We start from the raw sequence: 15161 nt of genomic DNA on the forward strand, positions 1-15161 counted from the left end.
CGGATGACCGAATACGGCACGGATGGCCGAATCTCTCCACGGCACGGATGGCCAGATTTCTCCACGGCACGGATGGCCAGATTTCTCCACGGCACGGATGGCCGGATCTCTCAATGGCACTGATGACCAAATCTCTCAATGGCACTGATGACCAAATCTCTCAATGGCACTGATGACCAAATCCCTCAATGGCACTGATGACCAAATCTTTCGACGGCACGGATGGCCGAATTCGAAACTCCTGTTGGAGACATCAACAATCAAAAACTTTTACGAAGAGGAACATCAAAACGACGTGAAACACATCCAAACCGCTGCCACCAAATTTTTAGCTGTAGCGTAGTGGTGAACTCATTTTTGCCAATGAGATAACAAATCATTATTCTTGATTAAATGATTTTTAATTTTAAGTAACAATACATGTACATTCTACATTTTAGTTAAAATACTTTAGTGTCGACCACGTTGGTCGCACATCCTTTCACTATCTCGGTTCATCTCTCTCTGACTAAGTTCTTATCTCTTGTTAGACGACGGCGTACTACCTCTACAGGAGCAGGTGTTTACAACCGGCAGATGTTTTGTCTGCACCCGCCGGGGCAGTCCACATAAGTTCAAGGGGTAGGATTCGATGGACGTCACAGCGGAAATTTGTGGGAGAAAGAAAGCAGGAAGAGAAAATTAAAAAAAAAAATCGGTTTCCGAAATTCTTCCAAACATTTGAAAATTTTTTTTCCATGTATTTGAGCCTTTTTTTCCATTTTTCCCGTTTTCGGTTTTCTTGCGTACGCTCCTGCTCAGGGGCAGCCCCATTCCAAGGGCGTAGCGAGGGGGAAGACTTGGTTGTCTGGTCCCCCCGAAACGTGAGAAAATGACCAAAAAAAGGAAAAAGATGGCTAAATCTATTGTTCTATCACTTTGCCCCCCCCCCCGAACGAAATTTCTGGCTACGCTCCTGTCCTATTCACTTTGGTAACAATACACAAAATGATTGTTATAATTAGAGCCTGAATTTTTCCACTTAAAAAATGGCAAAATATAAACTAAAACTGAGAAAATATATGTTAAAGAACAAATAACCACGCAAATACATTTTTAAATGCATCTTTTCTATTTGTCTCGGTGCATATTCATTTACAAAAACATATTTTCATGCAAATGACTTCTTACATGTACTTTATTTAGGAATTTCTAGTTACTAGTACTGAAGCTGCTCACTAATAGAAAGAAAAAGTTACTCGACAAATGAAGCAAACTACACGTTCACACAAGTAACAATACATGAACAATGTCAAAAATCGGCGGATTTTTCTCCTGAGAGATATTACTTGAAAAAAAAGACAAAATTCTATGAAAAACGTCTTATACTCTTAGAGAATCAACTGCTTTGAGATCAAAAATCAATTTCATGACTAGAGCTCTTTCATTCGTTAATATTAGAATGAAATGGTCTCAAAGACGTTCCAATGCAGATAAAGCAGCAATTTACAATAATTTTATGTCCTTACAGACTAAAAAGTGAAAATTCGTTTATAATGAAAAGTACGTTACAACGTAAATTTTTCTCGTGGTTGTAAGCTGTCGTTATAACGAACTTTTATTGTATTATGAGCAATAATAATTTACTTACTTACTTTATTGATTTGGCAATAAGCCAATTTCAAAGTGGGTAGCAACACAAAATTTACATTACAATAACATTAACATAAGCAAACCTGAAACAATCACCAAGTATCTCAACATGAAACAACTAGTATCGTTAAAAAAACAGGTGAAAAAAAAGTAAATAAAATAAAATAATTAGTTATACAAGAAACACATACAAAGTCTATATCCAAATACTAGACTTGCAATTTTATATTAACCGGAATAAGGCTTATTCACTGTACAGTGATCGATGTCTGGCTACATTAATAAGGAAATTATATACATCACGTATATCGACATTTCTCAATGTTAGTATTTGTTCGAGGGAAGGGCGTAATATATGTTTAAAATATTTTCTTCTGTAGTTCTCAAAAGTAGGGCAGTAAAGAAACACATGATTCCACGTTTCCAGCTGATTTAAATTGCAGTATGTACAGTTACTATTGGAATTAATAATTAAAAAATTGTCGTTTATCCTAATAGAATTGCTACCAAAACGCAATTGAATTAATATTCTTTTGAACAAAATCCCAGATGTGCTCAAAAGGTAATCCTCCGCTCCAAAAACATTTTTAATAGTGCGGTAAAAAACAGAACCATAGCATGTTTGTAGGAATCGCATGTCTAATTGAATACTCTGTGATATCAGCGTGTGAATTATAAATGGGAGGTGTTGTTTGAGAACAGTGGGATCTTCGACCATTTTGAGGTAGCTGAAGCCAGTATTGTCAAAAATTTTGAAAATGGAATTTAACCAGTTACTTTTAGAGTTTCCCTGTGAGCCCAACAAGTTGTTCAAAAGTTTAGAGAAACATAACCTAGGAAATCTTGAGCTATTCATAGATAAGATTCGTCCATAAAATTTAATAAGAAGTTTTTTTAGTGTAATTGCCACTCGAGGTTGACCCAATTCAACGCGAATCATGTATTCGGGTGTATTTGGTGATATTTGCAATAATTTTTTTACGAAAAAAGAAAAAATATGTTCCAGATCACCAATATAGTCTGCCGACCAGACTGGTGCTGCGTATGTCAGCACGGACAATATTATTGAATGGAAGAGTTTCATAGCGACATTGATGGATGAAATTTTTGCCTTTACAAAAATTGGCCAAGCGTTTTGGATAGCCAATTTTGTCTTTGCCACAAATCTAGTTTTTGCAAGGGTGAACGAACCGGATGACGAAAACGGGACACCCAAATATGTATAATTATTTACTATTTCAAGTGGGGTATTCCGTAATCTCCACTTCTCGGCATTTTTCAATTTACCAGCGCGTCTGAATACCATGACCTTGGTTTTATCAACATTTATTTTTAACCGAAATTCCTCACAAAACCTATCAAGTATGTTTATTTTTATTTGTAAATTTATTGCCGAGTCCCCCAAAATTACTAAATCATCAGCAAAAAATAGAGAATGAATTGAGGTTGTTGAACTAAGTTGAATAGGAGAAATGTCAGAGTTATTGAAACGGTTTATAAGTTCAACAATGTATAAAGAAAATAAGGTTGGGCTTAATATTTCTCCCTGCAGAAGTCCTTTTTGAATATAAATTTTATCAGTAGAACCATGATCAGTACTCATTGTTAGTGAAGCTTTGCGATAAATATCTTTGATCAAATTTACGAAGCGAGAACTCAAACCAAATCTACTTAAGACATAAAAAAGGATCCCATGGTCTATGCTGTCAAATGCATTCTTGAAGTCAACGTACAAGACATAAAATCTTCCGCGAGGTCTAGAGAGCTTCTCTTGTATTATACAGTTGAGTACAAAGATCTGATCGACAGAGCTGTAATTTTTTCTAAAACCATCTTGCTCTTCTGGAATGAGCTTGTTTGTCTGTAGCCATTTTGTCAATCTATTATTCAAAATAGACGTGAACAATTTAAACTGACAAGATACTAATGATATCGGGCGGTAGTTGGATGGTAGAGAGCGATCACCTTTTTTATAGATCGGCAGCACCATGACTTAAGCCAATCTTTTGAAACGTAGGTTTTTTCTAGAAAATTATTAAAAATTTTGAGCAGTAAATTTATACCAATGGGGGTTAGATTGATCAGAAATTCATTTACTATGAGATCCACTCCATGTGTTTTGCTAATTTTAAGATTTGTTAGAGCTGTATTTAGTTCGGACGGTGAAATCTTAGTATCTAAGATGGGATCTATGCCTTCGTTATGAATTGCATAAATAATGTGAGAAGCAGGCTCAGGGCTAAACAGGTTAAAAAAGTGATCAAACCAATCTTGTTTCGATATACTATTCGGAACAAAGGGATTTTTGTTTTGATTAGCCAAGAGTGACCAAAATGTTTTTGAATCTCGGCTATTTATGAGCATCTCATTCAAATTTGCAAAATAATTCCGTCTCTTTTGTTCACAATTTTTTTTGTGTTTATTACGCAGAGCGCGATATTGTAACGAGAGTAATACAGAATAGTCTTTTTTTAGTTTACGAAGTGTTTTACGCATTTCAATTTTCGACGCACGACATTCGTCATCATACCATTTAGGATTAAAACCAGTCGTATTAGAACCAGACAGTTGAGTTGTTTTGATCATTCCTGAATTTTTAGCCGAATTGATTAAAGCAGTGGTGAAAAGTTGGGGATCGTTTATAAAATCTGATTCAGACATCTCCATCAAATTCGTATCAAGATTTTGACAAAATTCTATCCGTGAGCTCTCAATCCATCGAGCTCTTTCTACAGAACGTCTAATAAGCCTCTGATAAGATATTTCACGGGGGTCGAAAAATGACATCCAAATCGGCATGTGATCAGAAGCAGGATCATCACCCACCTCAAAATCGATCACCGATTGGGTATAGAGAACCTCGGAAACAAACATCAAATCAATTACGCTCGCACCGTTGTGCCCCAGGTATGTGAATTCACCCTTATGATCAGAGGGTAAGCAACCGTTTAGGAGAATCAAATTGTATTGAAAACGTATGAATTACTATTTATAAAACTATGATAGTCAGGATCAATCCGCCCACTGGTCGAAACCGCACTTCGACACATAAAATAGCTACAACTTTCCCCTCTGGCTGTGAAATCACCAGTATCATTTCGGGCATGATTACCAATAATCAAATCACTCTGGTTAAACACTCGCTCTTAATTGATTGTCAGACGAAGGATCACTCACACGCTGGTCTTCGTAGACCGAATCTTTTTCGTGATCGAACCTGAAAATCTTTCCGTTCATTAATAATCTGTTGTACCTAAGTGAAAAACTGCTGCGCTCTGGGTTCTGCGGATCTTTCGCAAAATCAAGCAACTTCTTTCTAGCATACCTGGTGCGAGCACTGAAGTCCTCATTGATGAATATCTTAGAACCCTTCAGCTTGCTAGCATTCCCAAGCACAGACATCTTATCTGTCTGTTTTCCAGTTCATCAATTTTGTCCACCATCAGCCTGTTCAAACGATACAGATTTCCGATGTCTTCACGAGATATCATTTCACCAACACGATTTTCCAAAATTCCTAGGGACGATTCAAACCTTTGCAGCTCACACTGTAAGTTGTCCACCTTACCGGACACAGATTCCAAGCTTTCATGGAGGTCAACATGCAAGGATAACAGCATTTTTACTCCCCCATTTAGATCAAAGTCTTCGTCCGGTTGATTTTCGAGATCTATCAATTTTCTTACGCGTGATCTCATATTGCGAGATGGCATAATAGATTCATCGGCCGGCGAGCGATCCTTTCGCTTCAACTGGGACACGCACACTGGAACAAGAGGCTCATCATCATCATTAGTTACATGGCCCGCTTCGTCGGAAAACCGATCAGCTGTCTTCGATGAGGGTATATTTTCAGCACACGCTCCGAGCTCGGACCCAACACAAGCAATACACTTCCATCGTGCTTTTTCAGTTTCAGTTATCAAAGGTGGAACATTTACGCATGAAGGATGGAAGCATTTCCAGCATTTGATACATTTCATGACATCACTTTTCCCCGAAAAAAACTTTCTGCATTTGTCACACATTATATTACTCATAGTCTGTGAACTTATTGTTGAACTGCCTGGCAAAAAGGACAAAAATAAAATAATAAAATATACCTGGGAAACTAAAGGCACGCGTAAATCGTACTTTAGTATTGAGATTACTTTGATACAGCAGAGCACGAGAAATTTGCGACGGATCGCTATATTACTTTTATAGTATATATATTTATTTATTTAGTATATTATATTTATTTTACTTCTCTACTTCAGTGTTGCCACCAACCGAGCAATAATAATTTGAAAAATTATAAAAATTTAATTAATCTTCCGCACAACTTGAAAATATGCACTTATTTTGAAAATTCTTCAATTACATACATTTATACACACATTAATGCTAAAAAGAGGTTAAAATATGTAAATGCAACAAACAGGACTAATCATAATAAATTTATAAATAGTGCAAAAAAAGGTCAATTTCCAGTCTCCCGCTGGGTGACCTTTCATTGAATTAAGTTGTATAATAACCAAGATTGGCCACTGTAGCAGTGTTTTCCAAAGTGTGAAATATCGCCCCCTGGGGAAGGGGTCGATGCAATAGTCCAGAGGGCCGTTAGAAGCTATGGGTTTAGTATAAGATCCTATGGGTGGGCTTGAGTTGGGAGAGATGAGAAAGAAATTTTTTTTAAAGCTATGGAACAAAAAGTTTGGGAAACTTTTCACTGAAGCAGTGGTTCTCAACCGGTGCTCTGTGTGCACTTCCCGGGGGCTCCACAGCCACTCGAAGAAAATAAAATAAATCAGTAAATTCGATAAATGAATAAAAGAGGAGCCTACGAGGCTTCGCCATAGAACTTTTACGCCGAATTTTACGACCACTGAAGCACATATTTGTGTTTGAGTACAGGTGATCATCTGTGGAGATTTTACTGCATATAGGAAAATGTAATGGAACCCTTTCTATACGTCTCCTCATTACGTTTCTGACCTTACTCATTTGCACGACGTTTGGCTTCAGTTGCTATACATTCCTATACATTATCCCTGTATACAGGGCCTAATTTCTGAATGGGCAAATGAAGCCTTCATAACTTTAAGCCCTCGAAATTCAAACAACATACATTCACTGACTAATTAACATCTTTGACTCTTGCCGCAAGAGCCTCCTAATTCCTGCTTTACCCAGGGCCCTGACTGTATACACTTCAATTAATCAACGTTTTCACATTGATTCGAACTCGCAAGTTTTGGAAAACACCATTTCTATCAATCCAATATTAAATAATTTTTGAATTGGTAAAACCGTGTCATTGAAATACAGTGTTTCCCGGTTTTCAAAAACACATAATGAAGAAACGTTGTAAGCGGAAAAACTAAGCGGGATCGACTGTAGTTTCTCATGCATATTTTTTATTGAAAAAGCCATAAAATTTAAGATGATTGACTGGTTCAATGGCTTTTGACAGGAACTGAAATAATTATTGAACGGGCTATGGTATGCTGATAGCCAGGGCCGTACCAGGGATTTTTGCTGCCCCCGCATTCGATAATTTTGTAACGGTGTTCTCTGTTCCCAGCTATAAAAATGCCGCCCCCTAAATTTTGATGCCCGGGCCACAGTTGCCTCTTCTGCCCCTCTCTCTAGTTCCGGCCCTGCTGATAGCAAACATGTATTAGTTCTTTCTTCAAGAGAAAAATCTTTCAACAACGGAACTCAATACATCATTTACTTTTTGCTTAGATATCGAAACCAAAAGAGCAAAACAAACAAGTATAGGACGTTTTAACATAAGGTTTAAAAAAAAAAAAAAAAATTCTGTTAAATCTTGAAATGAATACCGTAAAATTGCTTGAGACTTTAGCAACAGTAATGTTATGATAGCATATTTCTCCTCAAGCATAAGATTTTGAATCAAAACGAGATTTTTTACAAATTATTTTTTGGGAAACGTCTGTAAAAAAAGGGAGGGGGGGGGGTAGTTTTCGAAAAAAGTTCCACTTATACGGTTTCCGCATTTATAGGACGCGTCGTATAAACGAGGTTTCGTTATTTGAGCCTAAGTCCCCCCAACATTTTCAATAAGTTTACGCCTATGCCCCGGGGTCGAATTTTGTAAAAAAAAACAACCCTTTTTTATGTCATCAAATAAAACTACGGACCAAATTTTATAAATATTGCTCCAGCGGTTTCGGCTCCGCGTGATTTCTATGTATAACCTTTGAAACCCGTTTAATCCCCTCTTCGGGTCGAATTTCGTTTAAAAAAAACCTTTATATTTACGTCAGGAAATAAAATTACTGACCAAATTTCATAAATATTGTTCCAAGGGTTTCGGCTCCGCTTGATTTTGCTGTATAACCTTTGAACCCTCTTATGACCCTCCTGAGGGGTTGACGTTTGTAAAAAAAACCCCATTTTCTTTACGTCATAAAATGAAACTACGGACCAAATTTCATAAATATTTCTCCAGCGGTTTCGGCTAAGCGTGATTTCTCTGAATAACCTTTGAACACCCTTATGATTATCCTTCGGGGTTGAATTTTGTAAAAAAAACCCTCCGTTTTCTTTACGTCATGAAATAAAACTAAGGATCAAATTTCATAAATTTGCTCCAGTGGTTTCGGCTCATCATGATTTCTCTCTATAACCTTTGAACCCCTTTTATGACCCCCTAAGGGGTTGAATTTTATTTTAAAAAACCCATTTTCTTAGTCATGAAAGAAACTATGGACCAAATTTCATAAATCCAGCGGTTTCGGCTCCGCGGGATTTTTCTGTATAACCTTTGAACCCCTTTTATGACCCTCCCCCCAGGGGTTGATTTTTGTAAAAAAACCCTTTCCGTTACGTAATGAAATAAAAGTACGGACCAAATTTCGTAAATATTGCTTCAGCTCTTCCGACTCGGCGTGATTTTTCTGCATAACCTTTTTGAACCCCCTTATCACCCACCCCCCTTAGGGGTTGAATTTTTTAAAAAACACAAAAAAAACCTTTTCTTTACATCACGAAATGAAACTACGGTCCAAATTTCTTAAATATTATTCTAGTGGTTTCGGCTCGGCATGGGGTGCTTCTCAGGGGGTCGAATTTTGTAAAAAAACAAAACCCTTTTTTCCTTACGTCATGAAATAGAACTGCGGACCAAATTTTATAAATATTGCTCCAGCGGTATCGTGATTTTTCTGTATAACCTTTGAACCTCTTTTATGACCCTCTTAGGGGTCGAATTTTGTAAAAAGAAACCCCCTTTTTCTTTGTTATGAAATAAACTACGGACCAAATTTCATAAATATTGCTTCAGCACTTTTGAATCGGCATGATTTCTCTGTATAACCTTTGAACGATTTACGGAAAATTCATCGACAACAGTTCGATGCGTGTTAGAAAGCGAGGGAGTGAGCAATTGAGTGAGCGAGCGAGCTACTGGGTTCATGAGGGAGTGAGTGACCGACATACTGAATCCGTGACTGAGTGAGTGAGCTACTGAGTGGATGAGTGTTCTAGTGAGTAAGTAACCTAGTGAGTGATCCTAAAGATATGGCGGAAAGTTTTAATAACGACTTTATTAGAAGAAATGTAGATGATACGAAAGAAATTACAAATTGCTGTTGCACAAGAGAATATATATTCAATAATTCCATTAACTCTATATTTTACTCAGAATCTTGTAACGAAACGTTAAAAAGAATAATAACAGAAGTAAAAGATAATAAAGTAAGTGGATATGCGATGTATTAACTCCCTAAAATGTTCAAAATCATCTCCTGTTATCTCTTTCATGTTATAAAAAACATTGTTGATCATCAGTAAGCGATGGATTATTTTTTCCTATACCACTTGAACACCTCATGATCCCCATGGGTAATGAACTTTCAGAAATCCCGTCTTATTAGTGCGTATCTACATCTATATACTGTATATAAAATAACATGTTCTGACACTGATTCATCATCGCCGAGCCAAAACCGCTGAAGCTATAAATATACTATTAGGTCAATATTGTAATATAGACAATATAATATAGAACAATCGGATTTTTTAATCATTTGTGACACTAATAGGTTAAAACTAACTAATTCACTCACTAGGTCACTCAGTCGCATACTCATTAGGTCACACACTCACTAGATCACCCACTCACTGGGTCACTCACCCACATACTAGGTCACTCTTCTCTCACTAACTCAGTAACTCAATCGTTCGCTGACTCGCATCGAACTGTTGTCGGTGAATTTTCCTAGCGGCGAATTTTCCGGTGGCGAATTGTTGTCGGTGAATTGCTGGCGGTGAATTTTTCGGACACGCCTTTGAACCCCTTTTATCACCCCTCTTAGGGGGGATTTTTGTAAAAAAAAACATTTTGTTTACGTCAGGAAATAAAACTACGGACCAAATTTCATAAATATTTCTCCAGCGGTTTCGGCCCCTCGTGATTTCTCTGTATAACCTTTGAACCCCTTTTCTGACCCCCTTACGGGATGAATTTTGTAAAAAAAAACAGAAAAAAAAACCACTTTTCTTTACATCACGAAATGAAACTACGGAGACAATTTCATAAATATTGCTCCAGCGGTTTCGGCTCCGTGTGATTCCTCTGTATAACCTTTGAACCCCTTTTATGACCCTCCTAAGGGGTTGAATTTTGTAAAAAAAAAACTCTTTTCTTTACATCACTAAATGAAACTGGGGATCAAATTTCATAAACATTGCTCCAGTGGTGTCATATAAATGTGAAAGTCGTATAAATGATGTTCTATCGTATATCGTACCTCCCTAATAGCGGACACTCCCCGTTAGCGGACAAAAGTTTTGGTCCCATGGGTGTAGGTTATCGAGAGGTTTTACTGTATATAGATTATATATATATATATTGTGTGTGTGAATAATGATAAATTGAAGAAAAAAAATAAACATTGGTTTTTTGTAGTTCCCTTATATTTTGTCGAATGATGTTTTGTATAGCAATGCAATATCTGGGGCCCTACCATCCCCCATAGTAATAAAAGAATCCGACAGAAACTGACGTCTAGCGCTCACGATTACTATAGGTGCCCATTCTGAGAGCGCATGCCTGCTCGAGAATTGATATATTTAAATAGGACCGGTTAGCATCAACTGTTGGCAGTTAGTCACCTCCATCTTAATATCTCATAAATCTCTCGTCTCTGTGGTAACGAATTGGTACGGCGTCGAATCATAGGAAATCGAAAGGTTCGTGGTTCGACTCCCACTCGTTTTTTTCCTCCTCTTTTACCTTACATCTTCGGATGATTCTTTGAATTTTTCTCCGTACATACGGAGAGAAAACGATGCTTGCTTAAGAAGTGGAGGGAATCACTGACTGAGATTCGGATTATGGTATTTTACACTCACGATGGCGTTGCATTTGTGAAAAATTCGTTTTTTCATTTATTTTTGAAAAATAATTACAATGCAATCATAAAAAAATCAAATACTTTATGATACAAATATTTTATTTTTCGAAAACTAATAAAACGTGTGTGAGGCGGCTGGCTGATACACCATCCCCCGCTCCAAGCGCATCGTGACCCCGCACACTTCCGGGGATGGCGGGACGTTTAATAACAGCTTCGAATGCAAGTGAAAAAGAAAAAAAAATCAATAATCATTCAAAAAATTGATGTAAGAGAGAGAGAGAGAGGGGGGGGCGAAAAAAGCGTTACACACAGGCGGGTAAGGAGCTATGAGAGTTTCGGTTGCCTTCGATTTGACGTCGTACTAACTGCTCAACAGTTCCTGCTAGCCAGATCTATTTAAATGTATCAATTCTCGAATATCTATTTGTCTCTAATGTGCATGCGCTCTCAGCATGAACACCTATAGTAATCGCAAACACTAGCCGTCGGTTTCTCGCGGATTATCCTTTTATAAGCATAGGGGATGGTAGGGCCCCTGTATTCCTCATGCAATCTGCATTTACAAATTATCGTATATTATTAACAGTAGTTCATCTTTACTTTTTACAGCTTGCAGTACATGGTAGAATCGAATGAGAGAATGTGCCTCAAAGTATTAGATTTCATATCAAGATATCATGTGAGTATTTAAAGTGTGCGTATATACACAGGGTATCTCAGTACAATACAACTTTCAAATTGTTAATATAATAATTTATTTAAATTTCATAAATTCATGCAATGATTGGCATACGAGAACACGTGACACCAGATAGTGAAAGGTGTGACCAAAGCGCTTGAAGAATACATTTTCAACCGCTTTGGGTGCGACTGTCAGCTTCAAGGATGACTGTAACGGAAAAATTATTAATTATGGCAGAGCATAACATCTGAAAAAATTTTGTCTTGTGTGCAATTGTATTTTATTTTTTGAGTGAGAAATGATTTTTTTTTTCTATTAGTGAGCAGTCACTAGTCACCAGAACAAAAAACTTGTAGGAATATGCGTAAAAATATTTTTTGCAATCAAAACAGGTGCTTGAGTGCATCTGCAAATCCAATGCATATGCGCTGAGGCTGATGCCTCACGATATGAAAGAAATATTCCAAAAACATCCAATGATGTTCCAAAAAAGAAATAAAAAAAATCAGGAGATATCAAAGACTTTGCAAGTAGAAAAAAGAGGAGGGGTGGAGACTTTCAAAATGCCTGTGCTTAGAAATATTCACATCACAATTCTGTCTTAGGCCGGGATTACTCTATAAAAGTTTTGTAAAAGCTCTTTCATAAAACGTGAAAAATGCAACCAATAAGATCGCCGGTTGCATTTGCTTGAATTTAACCGATGCGCCTATTGTTTGAATTTTTCAACTTTTATAAAAGATCTTTTATAAACTACCACTATAAAAATTTTATAATTATTTTACAAATGCAACCAATAAGCTGATCTGTTGCATTTGCTCGAATGCAACCGATAAATTTATTGGTTGCTTTTTTTCAACTTTTATAAAACAACTTTCATAAACATTTTAGAGTGAAATCCCATCCTTAGATTAGTTAAAAAAAATTTAAATTTTATATTTCAGAAGTTAGTTTATAGACTCAATGTCGAATGAAATATACTTGTAGGTATTAGGAGCACCAAAACTATTCAAGTGCTTATTTTTTAAAGTTTAAAAAAATTAAAAGATTAAAAATTTAAAAAATAAATATTTAAAATAATTTTAAATATTTAAAATAATTTTAAATATTTAAAATAATTTTAAAAATATTTATATTTTTAAATTTTAAATATTTATATTTTTCAAATTTTAAATATTTATATTTTTCAAATTTTAAATATTTATATTTTTCAAATTTTAAATATTTATATTTTTCAAATTTTAAATATTTATATTTTTCAAATTTTAAATATTTATATTTTTCAAATTTTAAATATTTATATTTTTCAAATTTTAAATATTTAAAAAGAAAAAAATTAAAATTTTTAAATTAATTTTAAAAGTTATTAAAGTATTTAGTCAATTATATTCGTAATAAATTTCAGAACGGCTTATAATTTTGATCTCGTCAGTGACCGTTGTTGACAGGTTTTATTGTATAAAATTGTAAAGTATAGACAAAAGGCAGTTAAAGTTGCTATATTCCTTCATCTCAGAAGGAAACGGAGAGATAGACGTATGTGGGTACATCCTATTGATGAACATGGACCTTCATGTGGTGTTTTTAAGGATATTTATGGCAAATAATTAAAAAAAATCCGTGCAAAATCATCTTTAAAAGTAGCCAAAGATGCGGACGAATTCGCTCCGCATCCGCGTCGTGTGAATAGCTCCAAATAACCTAATGGTCAAAACTTTTATGTGCGGATGCGGAGCCCGCACTTAGGTTTTGACACATGCAGACGACGTCCGGACCCGCATGAACACTTTGAAGTTGCTGGCGAATTTCGCCTCGTCTTTGAAAGGCTCAGTAAACTGAAGAGCCAAAAAAACTGGTACAGGCATGCGTATGCAAATAAAGAGATATGGAACCAATCAGAGTACGGCGCGGCGGTCGGCAACGCCTATATAGCACAACAAGTGTCTGGCATAGTTGTTAGATCGGTTACTGCTGCTACAATGACAGGTTATCGAGATATAAGTGAGTTTGAACGTGGTGTTATAGTCGGCGCACGAGAGATGGGACATAGCATGTCCGAGGTAGCGATGAAATTTGGATTTTCACGTACGACCATTTCACGAGTGTACCGTGAATATCGGGAATCCGGTAAAAAATTAAATCTACGACATCGCTGCGGCCGGAAAAAGATCATGCAAGAACGGGACCAACGACGACAGACAAGAATCATTAAACGTGACAGACGTGCAACCCTTCCGCAAATTGCTGCAGATTTCAATGCTGAGCCATCAACAAGTGTCAGCGTGCGAACCATTCAACGAAACATCATCGACATGGGCTTTCGGAGCCGAAGGCGCACTCGTGTACCCTTGATGACTGCATGTCACAAAACTGGGCCCGACAACACCGGCATTGGACTGTTGAGGACTGGAGACACGTTGCCTGGTCTGACGAGTCTCGGTTCCAATTGCTTCGAGCTGATGGACGGGTATGGAGACAACCTCATGAATCCATGGACCCTACATGTTAACAGTGGACTGTTCAAGCTGGTGGAGGCTCTGTGATGGTATGGGGTGTGTGCAGTTGGCGTGATATGGGACCCCTGATACGTCTAGATACGACTCTGACAGGTGACAGGTACGTAAGCATCCTGTCTGATCACCTGCACCCATTCATGTCCATTGTGCATTCCGACGGACTTGGACAATTTCAGCAGGACAATGCGACACCCCACACGTCCAGAATTGCTACAAAGTGGCTCCAGGAACACTCTTCTGACTTTAGGCACTTCCGCTGGCCACCTAAATCCCCAGACATGAAGATTATTGAACATATCTGGGATGCCTTGCAACGTGCTGTTCAGAAGAGATCTCCACCTCTTACTCCTATGGATTTATGGACAGCCCTGCAGGATTCATAGTGTCAATTACCTCCAGCACTACTTCAGACATTAGTCGAGTTGCGGCACTTCTGCGGGCGCCCTACACGATATTAGGCAGGTGAACCAGTTTTTTTGGCTCTTCAGTGTATATACCAATTGTTAAAACCTCTTCCGGACCCGCGGCCTCATCCGCATCCGCTCCGTGTGAAAGGGGCCTGAGGTGATCCCATGAGCGCTCAAAACACGGCGGATCGATTTTTTTCGAAATTTGAAATTCGAAAAATATTTCGAAAATTATAAATAATAATTAAAGTAAATTTAGAAAATAATTGATTAATTTGTAATTAATAATAATTCAAGAAATAATTGATTAATTACTTATTAATTGAATTAAAATTATCACCCCCCGCCATATCTATATGTATAGCCGGGCCCATAGTCTGTTTTAACTGGCCCCCCATGCCAGGAATTTCATAGGCCCCTCTATGGTGAATTTAAAAAGACAAAAAAATAAGATTTGTCCCTAGCCTCCGGGCTAGAGCCCTACCAGCCCCACCCTTGTGAGGGCCATGAAAATGATCTTGAACACACACACACATGTTCAAGATGGACTTGA

At 37.1% G+C, this 15161-nt stretch overlaps 1 protein-coding gene across 11 annotated transcripts in view; it reads left to right on the top strand.

Moving 5' to 3' along the window:
* The window catches only part of LOC149080384 (protein FAM91A1), a 609292-nt gene that overhangs the window by 504356 nt on the left and 89775 nt on the right, over positions 1 to 15161 (top strand). For all 11 annotated transcript variants that reach the window (XR_016193568.1, XM_089239515.1, XM_089239507.1 and 8 more), the window contains one exon: positions 11613 to 11682. Coding sequence is in view for 10 of the 11 variants with exons in the window: in XM_089239515.1 (XP_089095641.1) it covers positions 11613 to 11682 (70 nt within the window). In the remaining variant the exon portion in view is untranslated. The remainder of the gene's footprint in view (positions 1 to 11612; positions 11683 to 15161) is intronic.

The sequence above is a fragment of the Pholcus phalangioides genome, unplaced genomic scaffold (assembly GCF_987345545.1).
Source record: "Pholcus phalangioides strain wild (caught in Gottingen) unplaced genomic scaffold, Ppha-v1.0 ptg000011l_1, whole genome shotgun sequence".
Classification (NCBI taxonomy): domain Eukaryota; kingdom Metazoa; phylum Arthropoda; class Arachnida; order Araneae; family Pholcidae; genus Pholcus; species Pholcus phalangioides.